The following is a 23823-nucleotide window of genomic DNA, read 5'->3' as shown; positions in this document are numbered from 1 at the left end:
GGTTTGAGCATTGGCCTGCTAAACCCAGGGTTGTGGGTTCAATCCTTGCCATTTAGGGTTACTGGGCCAAAAATTGGGGATTGGTCTTGCAATGAGCAGGGGGTTGGACTAGATGGCCTCCTGAGGTCCCTTCCAACCCTAATATTCTATGGTACATGGCAATAAATGAGGCTAAACTCTTCAAACCCACTCGTAGCATCTTTCCCACAGCAGCAATTGCTGTAGGGATGCAATCTGAACACCAGCGGGAGGGGAGAAGCTAAGAGACACTGTCTAGAATGGCAGCTCTTTGGGGCAGGAACTGCCCACTTGGTCTGTGTTTGCACATTCCCTAGCACAATGGGGGCCTGGAGCATGACCAACTCCTAGGTGCTTCTGCAACAAAAAATAATCACACAGGATTCACTGCTGGAAAAGGTTGGAGTGTGCTCAGTTTAAGCAAATCGTTTTCAGCCTGTGGCGTTGGTTGGGCACGTAATCAGTCATCACATGGGATTGAGCATTGCTGTTCTCCTTCTGGAGCAAGTGTTTTTAAACAGGAGGCTGGGGAAGAGCGTGTGGTGGATACCTTTCCTGCTGAGTGGGTCTATCTTCTCCCCCCCCCCGCCCCACCCTTTACCCATTGGTGGGCCCTGGCCACAAGGATTTACAAGGAATGGTTAATGGAGAGGCTGTAGCCATCAGAGAGGCCTCCACAGTCAAACAACAAGAGGAATTTCACAAGGAATCAAAGCACACTGTCATAATACTATCACCTTCTATTTCTCTTGCACCAAGATGCTCTACAAGCTATATACATACAGTGCTACTGAAATGCAGCCACTTCTGAGGTGGACTGCTGAACCCGTACGACAGTGGGACAAATCCACGTAGAAATTCCTAGTCAGGGATAGTGCTTGAAACTTTATTCGGTGGGGTTTGGAAACCTGGGTAGAAGCAACCACCGGGTGGAGGATTCCAGGAGCCAGGACCTCAGCATTGCAGGCTGCCAAATAGGTCTAGGCACCTCAGCCTCTGCTGCCAGGGATGAGAAGATGATCCTGGAGCAGACAGGGTGCCTCAGCGTGAGGGCTCGAAGAGGTACTCCAGGTCCGGCTGCCGCAGCCTCTGCTCCTTGTTCTTGTTCTTCGTAAACTCTCTCAGCATCACCATGACATCATTCTCAAACACCTCCGGAGTGGGCTTTGCTTCTTCAGGGAGAAAGGACACAGGTTGAGACACAGCACTCCCAACCCCATTTCTCAGAGTCATCAGCTTCACATCTTTGTGCAGCCAATCAGGAGTCACCCTGACCCCCGTCTCATATCCCTCTAAAGTTGTAGTGCCTCTTTCAAGTCTGCTTCACTAAATACCATGGGAACTCAGGTCAGAGCAGCTAACCACTCCTCCTAGTGAGACGCATCTCAGCTGTCAGCAAACAGCTCTATGATATAGAGGGAGTAAAACTCTACACCCATTCAATTAGTGCAGTATAGGGGAATTCCTTCCTGCCCCCAGTTTATGATCATCTTGTGCCTTGAAGCATGAGCATTGGAAGCTGCATACATTTTCTGAGCAAGAGTCACTGCAGTTGCTATTCTGATCCCCATACTGTATATTGCTGCATGTGAAGCCCAGGTGAGCTGAGACACACTCATCATCCCAGAAAGCTTCCTGTTCCATCTCATCATAGGAGACAGGGGCCAGGGACCAGTTATAATACCTAGCTCTTGTAGACTTTACAAAGGTCAGTATCATCACCTTATTTTGTGGATGGGAAAACTGAGGCATGGGGAAGGGGAAGTGACTTGTCCAAAGTCACCCAGCAGACCTGTGGCAGGTCTGGGAATAGAGCCCAAATCTCCTGAGCCCTAGCCCACTGATCTATCCTCTAGGCCACACTGCCTCCCCTGAAGAGTGCCCTGTTGCAATCAGTACCTGTTGCCCAGTAGTAAATATCCCAGTCGTTGCTGGGCTCGTTGATCAGACGGTCATAGAGGTTCAGCTGCCGCTCGGTCATGCTGTTCAGATTCTCCTTTGCAAAGAGGCTAAGTGAGGTGAGAGAGAAACCAGGAAGCATGAGGAACACAGGAACTGTCACACTCACAGCCAGGGTCCGTCCAGCCCAGCATCCTGTATGACACTGGCCAGTGCCAGCAGCAGGCAGATGTGGGATAATCTACCCCCAAGCAGGGCTCATCCAGGTCTCTAGTAGTTAAAGATCTGCTTAACACTGTAGATGAGATTTAATATCCCTAACAACATTGGTTATTCTTAATTATAACTCTGGATATTTTAATTATGCATAGAAATGTCAGGTCACTTGGGAATCTTACTACGTTCCTGACTTCGCTAACTTCTTGTGGTAGGGAGTCCCACAAGCTAATTAGGCACCGTGTGAAAAGGATTCGCCTTTATTATTTCTGAACTTCCCATCCTTCTATTTAATTGACTGTCCCGTTGTGCTTGTTATGCGACAGGGAGAACAGAAGCTCCCAACCTTGCTTGTCTAGACCAGTCATTGTTTTATCAACTTATGTTTCCTCTTATTGGTCTGCTTTCAGACAATAATCTCAGTCTTTTCTTTCTCTCTCTGTAGGAGAGTTTTTCCAGGTCCTTGATCATTCTCAAACATCTCTTTTCGGCAATACCCTTTTGGAGATGGGGTAACAATACAGCATGCCTTAGCCAGCTGAGGCTGCACTACTGATGTACAGGACAGCATTAGAATATTTTAGCAGCACTGAATTTCACCTGCCATGGTGCTGCCCATTCCCCTAGCTGGGCTCGGGCTCGCTGAAGTTCCACGCAGCCCCCTGTAGCCTGACTAATCTCAGTCACTTCGTGGCCTCTGTGTGTCTGTGACCTCGCCCTGCAGGTCGCTACTTACACTGAACGGCACGGGACCCGGCACGGAACCTAAAGGCGAACTCGGCTCCCCGCCGTGGGGGAATGGGGAAGCCTGGCAGAGCCAAGGAGGGCCAGGAGAGCTGCTGGGGAGACGGAGACCCTCATGCCTTCCCCAAAGAAGGGGGCAGGAAGCGAATCCACCCAGGGAACGTAGCCAGCCAGAGGGAGACCCCGATCCGGGCATCCCCGCGCGGGGCCCCCCCTTACCTGAGCAGCAGGCAGTTCTCCAGCATGCCTCGCTTCCTGCTCTCGTACAGGAGCCGGGCTCTCTTGGCCGGCAGCGGCTCGCTGGGGCGCTCCTGCCAGGGGGGCAAGGGGATCTCCAGCAGGTCCTTCCGCGAGTCGGCCGGGGAGCCGCCCCGACAGCCGCGCCGGGCGGGGAGCGAGCTCGGGCGGGGGGCGCGGAGAGCCCGCCCGGAGAGAGACAGGAGCTGCCGAGAGAGCGGGCGCGTGAGGGGAGCCGGGGCCCAGGCGGGGGCGGGGCTGCCTCGTAGTGACCCGCCCCCAGCCCGACACCCCGCAGGGCGCCCACCCGGGGCGGGGGTTGTGCCCCAGGCTCTGCCCCTCCCCCGCAGAACCTCGCCCCGCTCACCCGAAGCCCCATCACCGCTGCCGCCGCCGCCATCCCGCTGCCTGGGCCCAGCCGCTCTACTCCGGCCTCTCTATGGTACCCCCGGTCCCGGCGGGCGGGGGCGGAAGGGGCGTGGCCTGCGGCGGAAGGGGCGTGGCGTGACGGCGCTGGCTGTGGCGGTGAGCGGTTCGCGCGCTTCGGGCCTGCTCGGGACGCTGGGCCCCTGCGCGGTAACGGGGCGGCGGGGCCCCCCCCGGTGACTCGACGCAGTGGGGCCGGCGCGGGGGGGGATCGGGGCCGCGGGGCGGGGGGGCGGTCGGCCGGCCGGCCGGCCGGCCGGGCCCTGAGGCGGTGGGAGCGCTGGACGGGCCCCCGCTCTCCCGGGGGGGTTGGGTGAAGCTGGCGGGGCGATCGTGGGGAGGGCGGTAGATCTAAGCGGGGGAGGGGGAGCCGGGTGGGCAGATGTGGGGGAGCCGGGGCGGGTAGGTCCGGAGGGAGGGGGTGTAGACTCAGGCCGGGCGCACATGGCCGGCCCGTGTTACTGAGCCGCCTCTCCCCGCAGTGCACCGCACCTCCTTCCTTCCTGTGCCCCCGGGCTCTGGCTCCCGCCGCGGCTGGAAATATGTCGGAGGGGGTGGATCTGATCGATATCTACGCCGACGAAGAGTTCAACCAGGTGAGCGGCGAGTGAAAGCCCCACCCCCATCACGGCGGGGATTTGCAGAGAGTTGCTGGGAAGTCTCATGGAGTTGGGGGGGGCTATTTGGAGAAGGTGGGGCTTCCCCACCCCCCCCCTTGCGGTGGATATTAAACTCCTGAGACTCGGAGGCTGTGAAGTAGGCTGCAAGGGACCACAGGTGGAATCTGGTTCCTACCCGTCTGGTAAAGGCACGTGATGGGGCTTGTGTGCCAGCAGAGGAGCATTATGGTGCTGAAGGGTGGCTCTGAAAATCCCCACAGAGCATGGGAAGCCTGCAAAGAGGGGGACTGTTGTTAAGTCATTATCTGGGTCCATGACTGGAATCTGCTGGGATGTTTTTTTTCAGCTGGAGCGAGTGCTTGTTTGATTACAATCTGTGGGCAATAGGGAGAAAGAAGTGGGCAGTACCTATTGGACTGAAATGTCCTTTAAGACAGGGAGATCTGTGTTGTTGGAGAAGAGATGGATACAACAGATTGGGAATTTAGCCATCCTCTTCTGCAAAACATGAGGGTAAGAGACAGGAAATGAAACCAGAAGAGAGCTAGATGGGGCACCTATTAGAGATCTCTCTGCGACCGTAGACACATGAACACAATCTGATTTAGGGTACTCAGGACTTCAGGATGCTGAGCTCTTAAGGAATTGTAGCTGCTTGAATAACTGGGTATTATCAGAGAGGTGCCTAAATTACAAAGAAATTATCCTGATGATACCAGGAATTGAAAATCTATCCTGGATTTACAAGAAGAAAATTATTGTGAATGTGTGAATAATAAGGTAGCTTATGTAGTAAGGAACGTGAATGCAGTGTTCCAAATGTATTAGATTTCATGGAAGCAAATTTTGGAGAGTTAAAAAATCTGGACAGGTGGGTATAATGGAAGCAAGTTCAGCTCCTTGAAGATGAAAATGCTATGGAAGTGCTAAGTATGAGATCATGGAAGAAGGTTAGAGATTTTTAGACAGGAAACTGCAATCAATCTTGATTACTTTTCAGGAGCAAAATGCAAAGAACAAGAGACTGCCAGTGTGGTCTCATGAGGGGTTGAACAGAAATTTGAAGGCAATAAACTCCTGTTCTGAAAAGGTGGAAGGTTACCAAATGAGACTATACCAGAAGTTGAGCCGTGAGGGAAAAGTTAACACTGGCAAAAAAGAATGTTAACCATGACATGGGTGTTAAGGGAAATGTGAGAGACTTTTACAGGTATCCTGAGAGAAATAGTAGTGCTTGATTGGAAGTAGATGCATTAAATGAGGATGAAATTGAGGATGGTTCTAAATGGGTGATATCTTGAACGCCTTTCTGAAATCTTACCTTTAAAAGAACTGCATAAAAATTATGGTATTTCTGAGCTGCATGACCCCCAATATAGCCTGGCTTCATCCCCCACTGAAAGCAGTTTTAACTTTAAAATAACCATTTACCTTTTTTTGGAATCCGCTTGGGACTTTCTGATTGACTGAAAGCATCCTAGAGTACAGCATGGTTATCCAAGTCTCACTGGATCCCATGCTATAATGATAGGTCAGAATTACATTCTGGGATGTGGCCATTGAAACAGTTCAGTGCAGAAATATACTTAATTTATTTTCCTTGCAGTTAACCTTTAACAAGCAAAATCAAGAAAGTAGCTTTGGACAGTTGAGTAGTATGAGAACTGAGTAGCTATTGTTAAAGAGTAGGTATGAGAGAACTTGGAAAATATGAACATATGCAAATTAGTCTATCAGGATTACAGGCATTCTAGAGTAATGGAAAATGACTAACAAATTTCTTGAGTCATTGGTGATTATTTTGAAAAGCCCTGGGGAAGGAGATATGCTACCAATCTTCAGAAAAGGGAGAAAGAGTGACCCTGGCAATTACTGTTTGGAAGGTCTATCAGTTCCTAACTAAAATAAAAGTCTGTAAACATCTTGAAGGATAGCAGAGATATGAGCAGTGTAAGCATCATGGAATTATAAAGAAAAAAAATCAAGCCCCTCTCATTTGTTGGCTTTCTGTTGTTTTAACTTTAAAGCACTTACTGTGCCACAGTAATTATCCAGGTTTGGGTTGGCTCTGAGTATTTTCACATGGCTTCAGAAGTGGCTGGAAAAGCAGAAACCAAGAATGGTAATAAAAGGCAATGTATTGAGTTGGGAGGAAGATGTTTACTGGATGCAGAAAAAAATCTGTATTGGACATGGTCTTACTCAACATCTTCAGTGGTTCTCTGGAAGTAAACCGCATGATAAAAACATTCACGGATAAAACATCTCCCACATACATGAATAGCTGTAGTTTTTAAGTCTAGAAGTGATCATTATGATCCATCTAGTCTAACCACCTGCATAACCAAGGCCATGGAATTTCATTTTCAATGGGAGGAAGACACCTAGAAAGCAACAGTGCTAAGAGAAAGAGGCTGTGGCGTGATTGTGGGTAGTTTGCAGTGTTGTGGTTGTTTTGGTCCACAGATCTTGAGAGATAAGGTGGGTGAGATAATGTCTTTTATTGGACTGACTTCTGTTGGTGAAAGAGACAAGTGTTTGCCACTAGAAGACATTACCTCGTTCACCTTCTGTCTCTAAGGTTATGTCTACACTAGAAACTTCAAAGCACTTCACTTTGAAGTGTGTGTGTGCGCTCTCCCAGCACTCGGAGCCTGTCCACACTAGCGCTTTAAAGCACTCAAATTTGCAGCACAATCACTGATTTTTCACACCCCTGAGCCAGCAAATTAGAGTGCTATAAAATGCAAGTGTAGACAAGCCCTAATAGTGGCTAGTGAGTTGGGCCTTCTGTATCCTGCTGCATGGTGGAGCTCAATTCTTTGGCAGGACACCCCTACTCCTGATTCCTGTGATTAGTTTTACATCCTGTGACAAAGTAAAAATTCTACTGCAGCTATTTGTTCACAAAATAATTCCAGAGCACAAGATTGTAATTAAATCTAAAAATGCACCACTTAATCAATATACGATTAGTCAAGGGCTCAGTCCTTGCAAGGTTCAAATAGACACGGTTGCGGATTTGAGTTGCAGCAGGGAGATCTTAGCTGCAGAACATTGTTGCCATACTTTCCAGGTGGGGATGGGCTGTAAAGTGCTCTCTTTGTCTTACTGAATGAGGTGACAAAGGTAGTCTTTTACAGCCAGCGCATGGCAATGTGGGGAAAGGCCCTGAAAAGCCAGTTCTCTTCATGGCAAAGACAATATTGGGGTGAGATGGAAAAATGAACAAACCTTGGGAAGATCTTTGATTATTTATAGCTGGAGCAGCAGCAAATAGCATAATTAAGGCTTCAGAATGGTTTCCATTCCAACCCCCTATTCTTATGCACTTGTAACTTTCTGAAACTCACCTTTCAGGCTTGGTCTGTGTACAAAGGTGACTTTGTTGGGGGTGGAGGAGGAGTTTAAACAGAAACAGCTGAGCAGTTTTTGAGAATGAGTACAAAAATATTTTCCCTGTTAAAATTCTTGTAACCTTTTTAATCACCTCTGCAACTGAAATAGCTGGGGGCCGAAAATGGAAATTTGGCTTGGAAATAGCTCTTGCTTTTGAGAAGGGCTTGTGTAGAACCTTAACTGGCATTTCCCAACTTCACATTGTCTAACCTTGCAATCTTGGTACTTCCTTTTGTACGGAATGCAGTGTATCTTACTGCTCTTTGCTGCAACCTTAGAGACACATGTCAAAGGGTCAGGGCAACTGTATCTGTATTTCCCCTTTGTGGGGCACCCAGTTTAATTTGCAGAGTGCCCCGCCTTGCACTGTGATATCCACAGCAAGCCAGACTGCCTAAGAAGAACAGCACCTGTGCTCTGCTGTCTCTCTGAAGACCTGTGGCCGGTGTATAGCCAGCAGTTATAAGTTACCATGCAGCTCCTTCTACATTTATTCTTAAAAAGTATTACAGAGAAAACCTATTAAAACAATAAGAAAACCTTACATGACTGCTCAGAAGCTTACCAGAGGGCACCCCCAACTCCCACCCAGGGCTCTGATAGATTTTAGTCCTTAAAAATCCAGAACTGGGTGCTGGCAGATCAGCTGTTTCTTTATACAGCTCGGCCCTTTGATCTTGGCCTGCTGTAATGGGTAATCAGCAGACACTGACCCTCTGTTCAGGGTAAAAACAACGAGGAATCCTTGTGGCACCTTAGAACGCCCATCTTTTCATGTACTGTGTATATATACCTGCTACTGTATTTTCCACTCCATGCATCTGGTGAAGTGGGTTTTAGCCCACGAAAGCTTATGCCCAAATAAATGTGTTAGTCTCTAAGATGCCACAAGGACTCCTTGTTGTTTTTGCTGATACAGACTAACACAAACTACCACTCTGAAATCTGTTCAGGATGGAGCTTCAAAAGGCTGGGGTTTTGCATAACTGGAGGTGGAGAATTTGCATTAACCTCTCCCTAAGGATTCCCCAGGAAATCGACTTCACACTTATTGTCCCCAAAGTCCATATGCGTCTGGCACATTTTCAGTATAGTCTTTTAAACGCCCAGGTCTCTTATCTGTCACATCACCCCCCTGGGCACACAATAATACATGAACTTTTACACAAGGCTATTCCAGGAAATTGCCATAGCTGCCTCAACTCCTTACTTTGATTGTCAGATCTTTGGAGGCAGGGACTGTCTTTTTGTTCTGTATATGCACTGTGCCTTGCACAATGGGGTCCTGGTCCAGGCCTGGAACTATTAGGCACTACTGCAATATAAATAAGGTATCTGTTTATAGTACTGAGAAATACTCTTAGAGCTTATGCTCAAATAAATTGGTTAGTCTCTAAGGTGCCACAAGTACTCCTTTTCACGGCTGTTACTCTGAAACCTGTCTTAGTACTTTAGGATTCCAGGCAAGTCATAAGTATGAAAAATATACATTAAGTGGAACTCCACATATACCCCAGGTTAAATATAGCCTAGAGTAATATATTTATATATCTATATATATCTCATAAATATTTCATAATGAAATCTAGCCTAGAGCAAGAATTTGAAGGCAGATCTAGGACTGTTCAGTTTTGTGTCTAAGAAACTTCTTCAATTACCCATGAAAGTGGTGATGCTGTTTTTTTTCTCACCCAAAAATGTATGCCCTATGTAGGGACTACCCTGATGATCAAAATATGAGTCCTCATCCTGAAAGGAAAACTGCACAACGCCTTCAAAAGATGAGCCTGGGAGCTTAAATGTATAACTTTGCTAGATACTGAAAATCATGGGCTCAATAGAAACACTGGACTTACTATGGCTTATTACAACAATCTGTAACCCACTATCTGCACCCCAGCTTCCCCCCCCCCCAGCCCTTTCCTTTCCTCCCTGTTACTGGCAGGATGTTAACAAGCCACTTCACCTTGAATAGTCCCTTGAAATACATGTTAACTACTTATGCTTAACAATCTGTTCTACCTTGTATTTATCTGTGACACTGATTACGTTTCCCAGCCCTGAAGAAGAGCTCTGTTCAAGCTCGAAATCTTCTCTCTCTCACCAACAGAAGCTGGGCCAATAAAAGATAGTACCTCCCCCACTTTCTCTCTCTAATATCCCAGGACCAACATGACTATAACAGCACTGCATACAACATAGGTAGATCTAACTCAGTAATGATACACTGGACTTTGATGGCAATGAAAACAAATGACAAAATGCTACACCTGTGTGTCTGAGGTTGTAGAAGAGAATTGCCTGCCAGATGCTGCATTTGAGAAGCAGCCTGCAGCCCTGTGCTTGGATTGTGTTGTGAGAGAGGTGAGCAGTGGCACAGGGATGACCTTAGGATGTTTGATCTGCAGAGGTGTTTTCTTTCATTGAGCCCCTGCTCTTTGGTGTTGCTTTATAAAGGTCAGAGTGTTCTGATTGCTTTTTACCTTAGAAATACCAAGTTTGGCCTGGCTCTGGTCTCCTGGCAGATGTTGAAAGCGCAACCAGACCATCTTAGCATTCCATTAACTGGGGTTTGCGTGGCACACAGTAGCACCTGGTTAAATTAAATTAAATTGGAGAGGGGGTTAATAGAAAAGAGCAACATATTGTAGGCAGAAACTAAAGAGGAAAACCCATGGGGGAGGTTTTCAAAGGCGGGCATCTAATTCCCATTTTCTGCTGATGTTAGGCAACCAACACCATCTGTACCTATGAATATCTCCCCCTATGTGACTGAAAGATAAAGAAAGGAAGAGGCTGGCTTTATAAGATAGGCTCTGCTTTGGGATGCTAGCTGCAATCCTCCTCCTGTTATAACAGTAGCCAAAAAGAAAAGAGACTTGAGTCCTCACTTTAGGAAGTATGCTAATGATTGACTGGTTGGAGGGCAGGTGTTTTGACAAGGATGGGGAGACACTGGCAGTGTAAAAGGCAGTTGGACATGGATAAATGCAAAGGAAGGGGATTTCTGTGTCAGCTGGGGAGAAAACACGTTCTGTGGTGGATTCCACAACTGAAGAACTGTAGCAAATGTAGGGTTCTGGCTGTTGATTCAGAGATTTGAAGTCCAGAAAGGACTATTGTGGTGATCTAGTCTGACCAGGTGTACAACACAGGCCAGAGAACTTCCCCAAAATAATTCCTAGAGCTGATCTTTCAGAAAACATCCAATCTTGATTTAAAAATTTTCAGTGATGGAGAATCCACCACGATCCTTGGTAAATTGTTCCAATGGTTAATTACTCTGTTAAAAATCTATGGCTTATTTCTAGTCTTAGATTCAGCTTCCAGGCAGTGGATCACGTTCTGCCTTTCTCTGCTAGACTGAAGAGCCCATTATTAAATATTTGTTCCTTGTGTCACTACTCTTCTTATCAAATGTGGAGCTTGCCAAAGCGGTTTGCGGCAGGAATGGATCAGCATTCTCATTGCGTGCCACAGGATTACCTGGTTAATAGTGTGGGTACTGATGATCCAATCAGTGGATTGCATTCAAAGCCCTTTCTAGGGGTGAATCTCGATTACTTGCCAGTCGTCATTCTTGATGTAGATGCTTATAGACTGTGATCAAGTCATCCCTTAACCTTCTCTTTGTTAAACTAAGCAGATTGAGCTCCTGGAGTCTGTCACTGTAAGGCATGTTTTCTAATCCTTTAATCACTCTCGTGGCTCTTCTCTGAAGCATCTCCAATTTATCAACTTCCTCTTGAACTGTGAGCACCAGAACTGGACACAGTATTCCAGCAGCGGTTGCAGCACGGCATTTACAGGCACAGCCCATTACAAAGCAGAGAGACAATCTCTGTACAACTCCAGTGGTGGAATGCCAGCTACAGAGTTCAGTTCTAGGCACTTTGTTATAGAAAAACTGGCAATATATTGGGGGAGGAGGAGTTCAGAAAAGGGCAGGAGAAACGCCCAGGAGCTGGGGAGATTGACTTGTGAGGAAAGATTAAAAAATGTTTGAACCTTGGCTAAGTGATGACTATGGGGAGTCAGAACCGTTTGCAAGGAGCCATGGATCTGAAGATGAATTAGTGGTGGAAGGTCTAGCTAGGACTAATGGAAGGAGATTGAAAGAGGGCATTTTTAGACCAGTTTTAGACCAAGTATCCAAAAAGGTCCCACTGGAGACTTCTTTCTATAGGAATGTGGGGTTAGTGTTCCAAGGCAGGAGGATGGTCACCCCTCCTTGGAGAGCTGGACTGGTCCAGGCACTAGGGATCATCTATTCCATCCCCTGGACTAAGGCATGTACCTTCCTGGACTTCCAGGAACTGTAGCCTGGAAATGATGCATCAAGTCAGATCCCGCCCAACTGAACTCATTGGCTGTTTTATCCTTGATTTCATTAGGAGCAGGAGCAGGCCCTTAGATGTGTGTAATAGCTTTAAAATGGCTCTCTTTCTTGAAGGAATTGTCCGCCTGATCTCATGTCTCTGGCCTATCCTCGATGTACACTCCTGCTTATATTGTCTCAGTGCAAGAACAAGAGTGCACTTGATGAATTAAGATAATTAACTTCAAGCATATGAAATGTCTTCTAATGCATAATTAACCTGTGGCACTTGCTGCTGCGGGGTGTCAGTAAAGCAAATAGCTTTATAAGAGTTTTGAAAGGACCGTAGCATTTGTTGTAACAGTAACTGGGATAAAATGATAAGCTAAGGGCTCTAATGCTTACAGTCTAATAAGAGCAGTAGGAGGAAATTGCCCCCCACTTAATTGCACTGCTTCCTCAAAAGCCTCATGCCACCTTGGGTTCAAGTCTCCTAAGTTAAGCCTGGCCAGGAGACTGCAGAGGAAAGCCCAGATGCTGCAGTAGGCAGTGCTCTTTCCTCTGAGTGCTGAATCAGTGCCCCTGGGATCAGATGTAAAACGGAGGCCCTGGCCACTTGTGATCAGAAGAGTCGCCCTAGCCAGATTCTGTTCTGCGTTTGGAAGTTCTCCCCATAGTTTCATTTGGATGCAGCGTTCTTCACTTCCTGTCCTAAACTGTTGTCCTTTTTGTGACCCCCAAATGAGTCACATCTGCACACTGACACACAAGCTGCTCCCATGAGGCTGCAGAGCCCACACAGCTACAGGAGAGTGAGCCACATTCCACCGTGCCTCCTGTGTTGGCCGAATCGTGGTCTCTGTTCCATGGCAGAGGAGGTGGGGCTAGTGAGAACCAATCTGGATTTGAGGTTCTGAGGGAGAGTTGGTGGCAATGAGAAAAGTCCTCTCTGTCATTGAACTCCTTTGTTGTCTGAAATTTATGGCAGGAGCTTTGCAGACACGTAGAGAAACGAGTCCTTCCCAAGGCCACTTAGAGTCTGAACCAGGCAGGAAGAATGTTATACCCAAGATAATCATTCAGATTTAGGATGTGGAAGACACAGAGAGGCTGAAGAACCAGGAGTGTCCCTGTTACATGGTACCTCAGCCCAGTAGCATTCCTTCCCTTTGGCTTCTGAGAGTGGGTGTTCTAGTGAAACTCGGTCTGGGCAGGAGAGAATGATTCCTTCTCAGGATTGTTTTGTCCTTGGCGTTTAATCTCTTGGGTGCACGGGCTGTCTCCCAGCAGATCAGAAGCACTGGACAGGACAAACCTCTAGCCTGCTGGAACCTCTCCCTTGACGTGACTGGCTAGTGATTGATTGTTGCCGAGCTGGTAAACCGGCCCTGTGGGCTTGTCACAGAAATGCTCACTGATCTCTTGTGTGTCCTAGGACTCCGAATTCAGTAATGCTGACCAGATGGATCTGTACGACGACGTGCTAGCAGCAAGTTCGCAGCCACCCGAAAGCCGCACCAGCAGCTCAGAGGCACCGACCGAGATCCGCCAGGAGCAATCCCCCAAGCCAAACAGCAAATCGCCTGCCATTCTGTATACCTACAGTGGCCTGCGCAACAAACGGGCTGCCGTGTATGTGGGCAGCTTCTCCTGGGTGAGTCGGGTCACTGATGCCTACTGGAAGCACATGGCCTAGTAATGACTGTCCTCCACTTACTGGGGACAGATGCGGTGTCTTCAGTGCTTGCAGTCTGGGCTGCAATCATAACTGTCAAGTGAAGTGAAATCAAGGTTGGTCTGTACGTGGATAGGGGTCCTCTAAGGAAACCCATGTTCTATAGAAAGGGATGTGGTGTAGGGGGCTCTCTTCCCTTTGTGTCAATACTGAACCAGTGCCCCATCCTGGGCTTGCAGGGGCTGTGCTATCAAACAGTTAGTGAGGTGTGGTAGAACAGAGACCTGGACCACCTGTAGCCAATGGAGATCTCATGGTGCGGTCTGCATGGGACTGGGATATAGAGCCTTTCCAGCTTCGGAGCTAGTGCAGTGGGAGAACGATGGCTCTGCGCCAGCTTATGTGCTCTTGTGGCTGTGGGCTGGCTTATATGACATGAGGTGGTGGCTCTCTGAAGAACAGATGTCCCCACTACACAAGCCACTGACACAGTTGGGACTAATTGTCCCCTTTGTTGGTAGTCCCTGAGAGAAGCCAAGGACTGAATGGGCCTGGAGACAGAGCTCTGCCCCACAACCCCTGTGATCCTTTTTGCTCCAGGCCTGTTAGTTGGAGTGGCTCGTGGGGGAATCTTACCCTGCTGCTCAAACTCTGTAGACAGAGCCCTTCAATCACCACAGCTCTCCATGGTGCCTTTCCCCAGATCTTACGACTGTCATTTACAGCTGCCTCCCTGGGGATTGGTGGCTCCCAGACACTAGGGTTACTAGGCTGGGCTGTATCGCCTTCCCACTGAAAGCATTTGTGGCGTCAGAAACCAGAGCCTATGCTAAAGATCCTAGGGGGAGATTGAGCAGGGCGAGCCTTGGTGGTGGTGAATGATCGATAATGCTAGTCCTGGAACAAGAGTGTGTGGCCCAGAGATCCTGCCATAGGGCCTCAGCAGCTAACCCTGTCCTTTTCTACCTGTTCTCACTCAGTGGACAACTGACCAGCAGCTGATCCAGATTATTCGCTCAGTGGGGGTCTACGATGTGGTGGAGCTGAAATTCGCGGAGAACCGAGCCAATGGCCAATCCAAAGGGTGAGAGCACTGGGGGGGACCCAAGGCCTTCTGGCATGGGGCCAGTCCGCAGAGGGAGAATTCCCAGGGTCTTCCGGCGGTGGGCCAGTCCAAAGAGTGAACACTGTTGGGGGAGACCCTGGACCTTTTCTCCTATGGGTTTGTCACCGTGATCGTCCTTCCTGTTCCCCTTGGGCAGGGTGTCAAGAGGCCTTCTTGTGGAGCTGTGTGGAGGCTTGAAAGGTGCTTGTGTGAATGGAGCTAGTGTGTTGAAGCACAGAGGATGAGGTAGTGAAGAGGTGATGGGGAGCTGATGGGAGGCACGTAGGAATGCCGGTTATCCTGCAGTGGTGGGTTGGGTTCAGCTGCAGATGGACGTCCATAGCGAGAGGTGAGGATTGCTGCTTTCTATGCTGCGTGGGCCATGGGGAGAGGTGTAGATTGAAGCATCCATGGTTGCCCATTGGGTTGTCCCCACAGATTGTGGTCGGGGGGAGGAGGGCAGGCTTGGTCCCTTGATGTGATGGGGTACTGGTCTGCCATCATCTGCTTTTCTCTGGCTCCCCCCAGGTATGCAGAGGTGGTAGTTGCCTCTGAGAACTCAGTCCACAAGCTCCTGGAGCTGCTGCCTGGCAAGATCCTCAATGGGGATAAGGTGGAGGTGAGACTGGCCACCCGGCAGAACCTGTCGCAGTTCGAGGCACAGGCTCGGAAACGTAAGTGGGACAGGCCCGCCACCAGGGCGGGGCGCAGGGTGCATGAGGAAGGGGAGACTCCCATTGGGCCCTAGAGATCCTGAGCAGAGCTTCAGCGGCCTGAACCAACGAAAACCCTGGGGTGGGGGCTGAATTCCCAGGAGTCTCTGCGTGTTTTTCCTGTTGCTGCCAAGTCTGACCAGATCCTGACCCGAGTCTTTATGATCCCATTTTAGGTGCTCATAGACTGCGAAGATCCCTCGTAGCCTCCTCCTCCTCCTCCTCCTCTCCAAACTGAATGGGCTTAAGCTCTTCAGCCTATCATCATAGCTAAGACCCTCCATATCTATTAGTAGCTCTTCTCTGGACCTTCTCCAGAATTTGTACATCCCTGCGGAGGTAAGGTGCCCAACACTGGACGCAGTACTCCAGCTGGGGCCTCACCATGGGCCTTGTACAATGGCCTTTTTCCTCAGTCTGATGGCCTGGCCCAGTGTCCCAGCCCCGCCCCGGCTAGGGGGCGCTGTGCAGCTGGAGGTGCCATCTTTCCAGGGACACACATGATGAAACTGGCCACCTGTGGTCATAGTCAATCCCATGGCACGTTTCGTAAGAGGAGAATTACTGCCCCCTAGTGCTCTGGACAAATTCCAACTGAGTGACTGTCCTGTAGCCTTCACACGCCCCAGGCAGTTGCAGTGGAACACCAAATTTTCCATTGCCCACCCTGAATTGTCAAAAAGGAGTGTTCTGCTCTGTCAGACCACTGCCACCTTCTGCCATGGAGGTGGCTGCATTTCAGTGGCAGGTGAGAGGTTCCTCTGTTCTGTCCCTTACCTCACAGGGCTGTTGTGAGGCTATTGGCTTTGTCTGCACTGGGGAATTGCCCTGGCTATAGCCATTGGTGTAGCTGTGCTCACCCTGATGGAGCTGACCAACGCCTGGTATGAATGGAGCTTCTACCTGAATGAAACCGGGCCAGCTCATAGCAGTTTACCATGTACACTAGGGGGTTTGCATCAGTGGCTGTTACAGGACCGCTCACCAGGGCAGGCAAGGCCTCAGTGTGTCTCCAGCCCTTTGATTCTGGGCTGAAAGGGGCTAGAGAAGGGAAAGTTTTCTTGTAGTAGTAATCTCCCTTGGCTTGTTCCCAAAGCTCTTCAGACATAGCCTCAGGTCCTGTCTGTCCCCACAGCTGCAGATGAGCAACATCTGCATGTCTGCTGCTGATTTAACCTCCTCAGACTCAGACTCCCTCATGGTCCGCATCTGGTTACTTGCTCTCCAGTACTTGGTAGCCATGAGAGTTCTGGATCCAAGCTGTGTCCCTCTAAGTTTGTTCACCTTATAATCCCGTTAACCCTTTCCAGATCCACTCCCCTAGGGGATTGCAGACTCTGTGGGTCACGGTCACTTAAAGTATTGGCAGGATTTCAGTCTCTGCCGCTGTGCAGGCCCAAACCAGTTGTATTAACCAACAAACAGGCAAGCTCTCACTCATGCAGTGCTCCGCTGCGGCCTCTTGCAATTTGTCAAGGCTTTTGGCTTCTGCCCGGGTAATCAATTTGCATTGCATCTTCCATCCCCTGTGTTCACCACCGGGGCGCTGCCTTGGAAGCTTTCCTGATGTCTTGGTGGAGAGCAATCATGCCCTGGCTGAGGCCCGTGGAAGTGGAGGCTACGTTTGGCTGGCTGGATCTTTCTCTTGGTACCTCAGGCTCCTCTGAAATCAGGCGTGTGGCTGTGGGAGACAGGTGCCCCAATCTCGAGGCGGGGAGGTGTGGTAGGGGCTGGTGCAGGGTCAAGGGGACGATATGTCCCTCCCTCGGTCACTGGGTCATTCCATGCCCTGCCTTCTTCCCCCTTCCCTGGGCTTGTGGGGGCTGCCGCACCAGCTAACTCCCTTCAGGTGGCTTTCCTATGGATAAAGTCACCCCTGTGCTCACAGGCCGTTCCTCTTCTTTGCTGGCTAACAGGGGTGCCGCCGAGGGCTCACTCCCGGGACTCCTGGGATTCGATGGATGGCCGAGCCACGCCGACAGAGAATGCCGTGCCGCCCCCTCGTGTGGAGAAGCCCCCTTCCGTGCTGCCTTTCTTTAACCGCCCCCCTGCTGCCATGCCCCTCATGGCCCTGCCCCCTCCCCCGATGCCTCCCCCACCACCTCTCTCCTCCAGTTTTGGAGTGCCACCTCCCCCGCCAGGAATCCACTACCAGCATCTAATGCCCCCTCCTCCTCGACTGCCCCCCCACCTGGCCGTGCCACCTCCAGGGGCAGTCCCTCCTGCCCTGCACCTTAACCCTGCCTTCTTCCCCCCGCCAAATGCAACGCTGGCCCCGCCGCTGGACACCTACAAGGCCTCTGCAGCATATAACCACAGCAGGTGAGAGCAACTCTAGCCTCTGCTGGACTTGGAATTGTGGGGGCAGGAGACAGCAGCACCGTCATAACCGTGTGTCAGCCAGATCTGGCCTACTGAGCCCCAAGAGGGCAAAAGGTGTTGCTATGGGGTGCCAGGTGGTTGCCCCTGGGAAGCTCTGCCAGGTGGGCATTGACCCTCAGCGCCTTTTGAGTCCGTTCCAGCGGGTGGGAGCTGTCTCTCCATGCCCAGCTGATAGGCGTGTGCTCTGTTCTGTGCAGTCGAGAGCTAGGCCCACTGCCTCCCCCGGTGAGCGAAGCCGAGTTTGAGGAGATTATGAACAGGAACCGAGCGATTTCCAGCAGTGCCATTTCCAAAGCGGTGTCCGGAGCCAGCGCAGGTAACAGCAGCCCCCTGCCACCTGCCGTCCTCCATTCCCTGCCCAGTCCCTTTCCTCACCCCTCTCCTCATCTCCTGCAGGGGATTACAGTGATGCCATAGAGACCCTGCTCACGGCCATCGCTGTTATCAAACAGTCCCGCGTAGCCAACGACGAGCGGTGCCGTGTCCTCATCTCCTCCCTCAAGGATTGTCTTCATGGGATCGAAGCCAAGTCCTACAGCATGGGTGCCAGCAGCAGCTCCTCCAGGTAAATCCTTGCCAACCAGAGCAGGAGGGGATCCTTGTTCTCATCTTGGGCCTCTGGTGGAGTTTGGGGAGGGGCACAGCTCACTACCCTTTGGGGAGACCTGAGTGGAAGGCAGCAGCCCCTTTGTCTGAAGATCTGGAGGGGAGCACGGCCTGGGAGACACTTAGCGCCTGGCCTTGTCTTCCAGAAAAAGACACCGGTCTCGGGAGAGGTCGCCCAGTCGGTCCCGCGAGAGCAGCAGGAGGCACCGGGACCCACTCCATAATGAGGATCGGCACGAGGACTATTTCCAAGAAAGGAACCGGGAGCATGAGAGACATCGGGACAGGGACAGAGAAAGGGACCGGCACCACTGAGAAAGGTGAGCTGGCCCGAGGCCCTGCTCCTTCTATCCCCCTTGTTCCGCAGGGCCATCAACCTGCTGCCAATGGGGCACACCTTCCCCTAGAGGGACGTGGCAAACTCCTGGGGGTGCAGACTGGACATTACGTAGTCTATTTCCCCTGGCTTTTAGCAGTTGACTCTCCGTGGCTAACATGGCAGCCCCTCCAGTTAGTGTCATAACTACACAGTGGCCGCCTTCTGGATCTCAAGCAACAAATGATCTTTCATTGCCTGCAGCGTGTGTTCCAAGAGGGAAAGCCCCAGGGGAGAAGAGAAGGGAATGTTCCCATATCTCCTCTGATGGCTGCTGAATAACCAGCACTGAAGTCCCTCATTGGTGGTTTTCCGCTGCAACTGCAACCAGCTTGGTGCTGCTACTTATTCATGTGCATCAGCAGAGTCATTTCCAGCTCCGTTCCTCTCCTTCCTGTGTCTTCACATGATTGAACTGTAGTAGGCTGTGAACCCACATTGCCCGCACTGAACAGCAGAGAGCGAGCTCCTTGCCCTTTGCACTCTGTCCTCGTTTCTAGGTTCAGTGCGGGCAGTGTGAGGACAGGGCTTTCCTTGGTCAGGTATCCTCCAGCTATGGAATTCCCTTCTGGGGTTAGCCTGCCGGAGTCCCTCACTGGCTGATTACAGCACCCTGCAATATCCTGTTAACCATCTGCAGAGCCACGGGACATTGAGCTCTGCTGTTTTGGGTGGCTTGGCTGGGGAGAAGTGGCTTCTTGGATTTTTAGGATGGAAGTGTCAATAGCATGTGTGTGTCCCCCCTCCCCCCAGTAGTGGGGGGACATGACAGTGGTCTTCAAATACTTGAAAGGCTGCCATAAAAAAAAGAAGAAAAGTTGTTCCCTCTTGCTACAGAGGGCAGGACAAGAGGCAATGGGTTCAAGCTATGGCACTACAGATTTAGATTAAATCTGCTTCCTAATTCTGAGAACCGTAGGGCAATGGAACAGACTGTCTAGGGAGGTTGTGGAAGCTCCTTCACTGGAGGTTTTCGAAAGAGGCTGTCTTGGATGGCTTAGACACAACAAATCTGCATCTTGGCAGGGGGTCAGACTAGAACTAGGTGACCCTTGCGGTCCCTTCTAACCCTCTGGTTCTATTATAGCTCTACTGGAGAGGGCCATGCAACCTTTTAACTTAGGGCTGATGGGTCAGGGCTTCCAGTTTCAGACCATGAGCTCCTTTCAGTCCACTATTTCAGAATCACTTGGTGGGTGCGGGGAATGGAGGGCACTGCACAGTTTCCCCTGTGTCTACCCAGATGTACAGCCTTTCCTGCTTTCTGTCGGGGCTTTTGTACAGCACTTAGTCCTAAAGAATTAAAAACAGCTACCCACTAGAATTGCCTTTGAAGGTCTTGACTAAAGCCCAGCAGCGTGACCCATATGCTGCCCCTGCTCTCCTCTGAGAGAGGCCACCACTAAGGAACAAGCTGACTAAGAAATTACAAAGCATCAACCCTGCAAACATAACATCCCATGGGAGCTCTCCCAATCCTGCCTGGGCAGCTGGGATAATGCCAGGATTTCTGCTGCCTCCCCTACCTCTAGCCGTACTGAGGTGGGCAGCGTTAGAACTACAGACCAGCCTCCAGTATCCTCTCGAGAACCACGGTGTTTTGGTCTCGTTCCTGCTGTGTGGGAAAGTTCTCTTTCCGGGACTCAGTGCATTGGTTGGGCTGCCTCTGGGTGAGACATAGGATGGCGGTGTCCTTAGTCTGTTGCAGGGGGAGTGCTCTGCATTCTTTGTGCAGCTGTGAGGATTTTATTTGGCAATAGGCTGGTGCCTCTTAAATGATCTGCCTACTGCTGGAGTGCCTTCTCCTCTGAGCACTGCCGCACCCCAACACACTACTGATTTGTACTAGGGTAAGACCGAGAGGCCCCCCACTGCAACTGGATCAGCTGCTGAGAGTTTCTGACCCAGATCAAAACATTGGTATCCAGGGGAGCCCTGGGTTTCAAACCCATGATTGCCTTATACTTTTAAACATTCATCCCCCACCCCAAAATGTTTCCAGTGTGAGTATTGTCCAGGCATGATGGGGGCCTGGTAGTTAAAGCAAAGAAAGGGGGTATTGGGAATGGAGCCAAGCTTTCTTTGCCACTGATTAACAGTGAACTCTGGCAAGTTACTTCCCTTTTCTGTGCCTCAGTCCCCCCTGCCCCTCTCCAGTGGCCGTAGTATTTGTCTACCTGCCACTGGACAGGGGCTTAATCCATTACCCATGTGAAGCGCTCAGATCCTTGGCTGAAAGACATTCTAGAATTGCCCAGTGTAACCTGGTCTTGTTAGCACGTCCTTTGGTGTAGAGAACTGCCTGGGGCAAGTCCCCTCTCAGCAGAACCCGTGTGGTTTGCAGGATTTATTCCGGAATGTACATTAAATATTCCAGGTGAAATGACTGCCCTCTAGGTCACTGGTTCCAATCCAGCCTGGGTTGGTCATGACCTTCTGGCGATTTGACCTGTGCAGGTTTGGCTGATCTCAGTCGGGTTCCTAGTGCACAAGAGTCCTCGCTGGAGAGCCCACGATCTGTTAGACATGAATTGGCCTCCTTGGCATTCCCAGCTGTTCAGCCGAGGCCAGAATGGGCCGGGGAGGTGGAGTGCCTGTCTCGGGACAAGGCACCTCACCTGGTGGAGCCTGCCCTGGGGGTGGAGGACTTCCCTCTCCAAGGCCGTGGATGCTGCACCTTGATCCTGTCAACACCAAACTTGCACAAAGACAAATGTTAAAAGGCAGGTCCGTGGGGGGCCTTTGCCTCCAGTGGGGGAGGCTGACTGGGCCCCAGGCTGACCCTTGCTGAGCAGTTGGCATCAGCGGCAAATCAGTGCCTGGTCAGCGCAGCAGGGAGACTGTGTGACCTGTTGTCTTGTTCTGTCCCTTCCAGGAGTTTGGTTGGCAGTAAGTGTTTTTAATGGACTTGTATCTCCTCACCTCGATCAGGACTGAAGGACGGAGGCCGCTCCACCCCTCTCCTCCCCACTGCCCCCAGCTCCTTCCAGGCACCCAGGGAAAGCCACGTCACCTGCGGGACTCCAGCTGGCACATGGTGGCCTCGGGACCCACACTCGCTGCTGCTGCTTCCTGGGGAAATGCTGGAAGACGTGGAGTTAGGGAGGGATAGCATCGGGGCCACTGTGAGCAGGGAGTGCTCCAGTCCACGGATACTCGGACCCAAAGAGAAATGGTGCTTTTCCATGGAAGCTTGTGAGCTCCTTCCTCTCCGTGGCCCTTCCGGGGACAGCTGGAAGGGAATCCATCACCCTCATGTGTGCTGGGGAGGGTTGGAGGTGGGGACGCAGATATCCCTGCGTGGTGTCTGCCGCCTGGCCTGCTTGGCTCACTGGGGCCAGTATCCATGCCCTCCCATGGTGCACTGTCTTCTCGTCCTGTGTTGGGGAGCTCTCCTGAGGAGTGTGATCCCTTCTCCCAACCAGTTCTAGGTCTGGCTTGTCTGGCCCATTATACTCAGCTTAGATAACAGCATTTCTTCTTTCCCCTGCCTCATGGAGAGCAGGCTGGCTGCTGCTTCCCATCACGTCTTTCTGCTCCCTGTTGTCGTTCCTGTAGGCGCCTCTGAGTCCTCTGCGTTCTGCCCTGGCTCCTCTAGGGGGCTTGTCCGGAACAGAGGTGGCCACTCTCGGCTGGACTCAACACCTCTGGCTCGCCATGCTGATCTCATGCAATAACTGTTCCAGTTCACGTTTTCCCCTACCGCAAGCCCCAGCCACCTGTTTCTCCAGAGCCAGCCTCCTCCCAGAGAGGCTGCCTTCCTTGTTTTAGAGGAAGCGGCATGGGCAGAGACTTGAGTGTTGTGATATCGGTGGATGGAGATGGGGTGGGCTGGGGGCTGGCTGGATGAGCCCAACCACTGATAACCTTGTGAGTTGCTTAGCCTTTTTGGGTGGTGGGAGGTGCATTGATTCCAGGGATGGAGAACTCTGCTAGGGAATCCTGCCCCTTCATAAACACTCTAGGAATGGGAGCTCCCATTCGAGTGCTGCGTGGGGGGTTTCTTTAGACAGCACCGCTGCTTGCTATTGCTCTATGGTGCGTGATGGTGAGCAAAGGGTTTGGGGTGGCTGAGAGTTGGTCTGCATCTAGCTAAGGCACCTTGGTGCCTCTTCCAGCACATGGGGCTGATTGTGTCCAACGGTGCGATGCCTGAAGGGCCGGGGGAAACATAACCACCATTTCCACCACAGCCTTCAGCTGGTGATTCTCGAAGGCTGGTGGGATAGGTGGTGTGGAAGGAGACATGTTCCCTTGAGCAAAGGATGCTGTAGGGTACAGGTGGCCAGAGAGCAGCCTGCATGTGTCGCACCACAATGGCATCTGAGCAGCAGCCTGTGGAGACTACACATCCCAGCATGCAGTTCTCCAGTCACTTAGCTCAAGCTATAACACATTGCATGCTGGGACCTGTAGTCTCCAGAGCCTGCACCTTTATGTAAGACTGAGGTCAGCAACCACCTGCTGCATTTTATGACATTCAGTGTGGCCCTCCTGGCAAGTTGTGGACACAGCTGGGCAAAACCTGGGCACCATCCCCCACAGCAGAGGTCTCGCGCTCCAGCTGGGCACATCAGAGAGGGTGGCAGGGACTGAGAGTGCACAGCCTGCCTGGAGGCTGGTGAAGTGAAGTGACACCTCCATAAGAACTGTGATCAGTGAGCAAAGGCCAGCTCTGGATGTCTTTTTTTAAAAGAAAATGACAAAAAACAGAAACTTAAAGTGAGGTGACATTAAAAAAAAAAAAAGTGTAAAATACCAGAAAACCCTTTGACAGGAGAGTGTTCTGTTTTTTTACGTAATGACACAAATTTTTAGTTTATTTCAGAATAGTGGGGGGAGGGGGGATGATAAAAAATAAAATAAAAAGCAACTCCCCAATTCCCCTCCCCCAGTTCTCGGTGATTTGATTTTTGTCTCTTTCTGATAGGTTGGAAATTGTGTAATAAACTTGATGACGTTGTCAATCTTTTATACTGCATTGTATGTTTTTTTTTTCCTTTTGTAACAAAATATTTTAAATAATAAATGGGGTGTGAGCTGTTTTACGGAACCTGCATTGCATAAGATTCTCTCTCTGGGGCCATGG

General features: G+C 50.7%; 3 protein-coding genes across 6 annotated transcripts in view; 1 reads left to right on the top strand and 2 right to left on the bottom strand.

The window, feature by feature from the left end:
• The window catches only part of SAXO4 (stabilizer of axonemal microtubules 4), a 167859-nt gene that overhangs the window by 13520 nt on the left and 130516 nt on the right, over positions 1-23823 (bottom strand). The gene's annotated exons all lie outside the window — the stretch shown is intronic.
• Positions 744-3611, bottom strand: SDHAF2 (succinate dehydrogenase complex assembly factor 2). Its single transcript, XM_084630563.1, has 4 exons — positions 3482-3611; positions 3097-3320; positions 1918-2027; positions 744-1190 (listed from the first exon to the last, which is right to left on the bottom strand). The coding sequence occupies exons 1-4, from the start codon at positions 3512-3514 to the stop codon at positions 1060-1062; spliced, it is 498 nt and encodes a 165-aa protein (XP_084486689.1). The 5' UTR covers positions 3515-3611; the 3' UTR covers positions 744-1059.
• CPSF7 (cleavage and polyadenylation specific factor 7) lies at positions 3561-23706 on the top strand. 4 transcript variants are annotated; one of them, XM_084630562.1, is made up of 10 exons: positions 3561-3639; positions 4023-4136; positions 13313-13531; positions 14533-14636; positions 15186-15331; positions 17287-17692; positions 17950-18068; positions 18149-18317; positions 18505-18678; positions 21666-23706. In XM_084630562.1, exons 2-9 carry the CDS (start codon positions 4083-4085, stop codon positions 18671-18673), a joined length of 1386 nt encoding a protein of 461 aa, XP_084486688.1. In that variant the 5' UTR covers positions 3561-3639; positions 4023-4082; the 3' UTR covers positions 18674-18678; positions 21666-23706. The 4 variants fall into 4 exon arrangements, with proteins under 4 accessions (XP_084486688.1, XP_084486685.1, XP_084486686.1 ...); XM_084630559.1 differs by having other exon boundaries at positions 21610-23706; XM_084630560.1 differs by lacking the exon at positions 3561-3639 and adding an exon at positions 3640-3690 and having other exon boundaries at positions 21610-23706.

Source organism: Lepidochelys olivacea (assembly GCF_965140295.1).
Source record: "Lepidochelys olivacea isolate rLepOli2 genome assembly, chromosome: 6".
Taxonomy (NCBI): Eukaryota; Metazoa; Chordata; order Testudines; family Cheloniidae; genus Lepidochelys; species Lepidochelys olivacea.
The sequence above is the reverse complement of the archived record's forward strand: the minus strand, read 5'-3'. Positions and strand labels throughout refer to the sequence as shown.

Excerpts from the sequence above, each read along its gene's own strand:
- SDHAF2 (XM_084630563.1), bottom strand. The coding sequence starts at position 3,514 with ATGGCGGCGGCGGCAGCGGTGATGGGGCTTCGG. Across the intron at positions 3,321-3,481 it reads CAGCGGTGATGGGGCTTCGG|CTCCTGTCTCTCTCCGGGCG; the intron begins GTGAGCGGGGCG and ends CTCTCTCGGCAG. Across the intron at positions 1,191-1,917 it reads TATTTACTACTGGGCAACAG|AAGCAAAGCCCACTCCGGAG; the intron begins GTACTGATTGCA and ends TTCTCCCTGAAG.
- CPSF7 (XM_084630562.1), top strand. The coding sequence starts at position 4,083 with ATGTCGGAGGGGGTGGATCTGATCGATATCTACGCCGACGAAGAGTTC. Across the intron at positions 13,532-14,532 it reads ATGTGGGCAGCTTCTCCTGG|TGGACAACTGACCAGCAGCT; the intron begins GTGAGTCGGGTC and ends GTTCTCACTCAG. Across the intron at positions 17,693-17,949 it reads GCAGCATATAACCACAGCAG|TCGAGAGCTAGGCCCACTGC; the intron begins GTGAGAGCAACT and ends TGTTCTGTGCAG.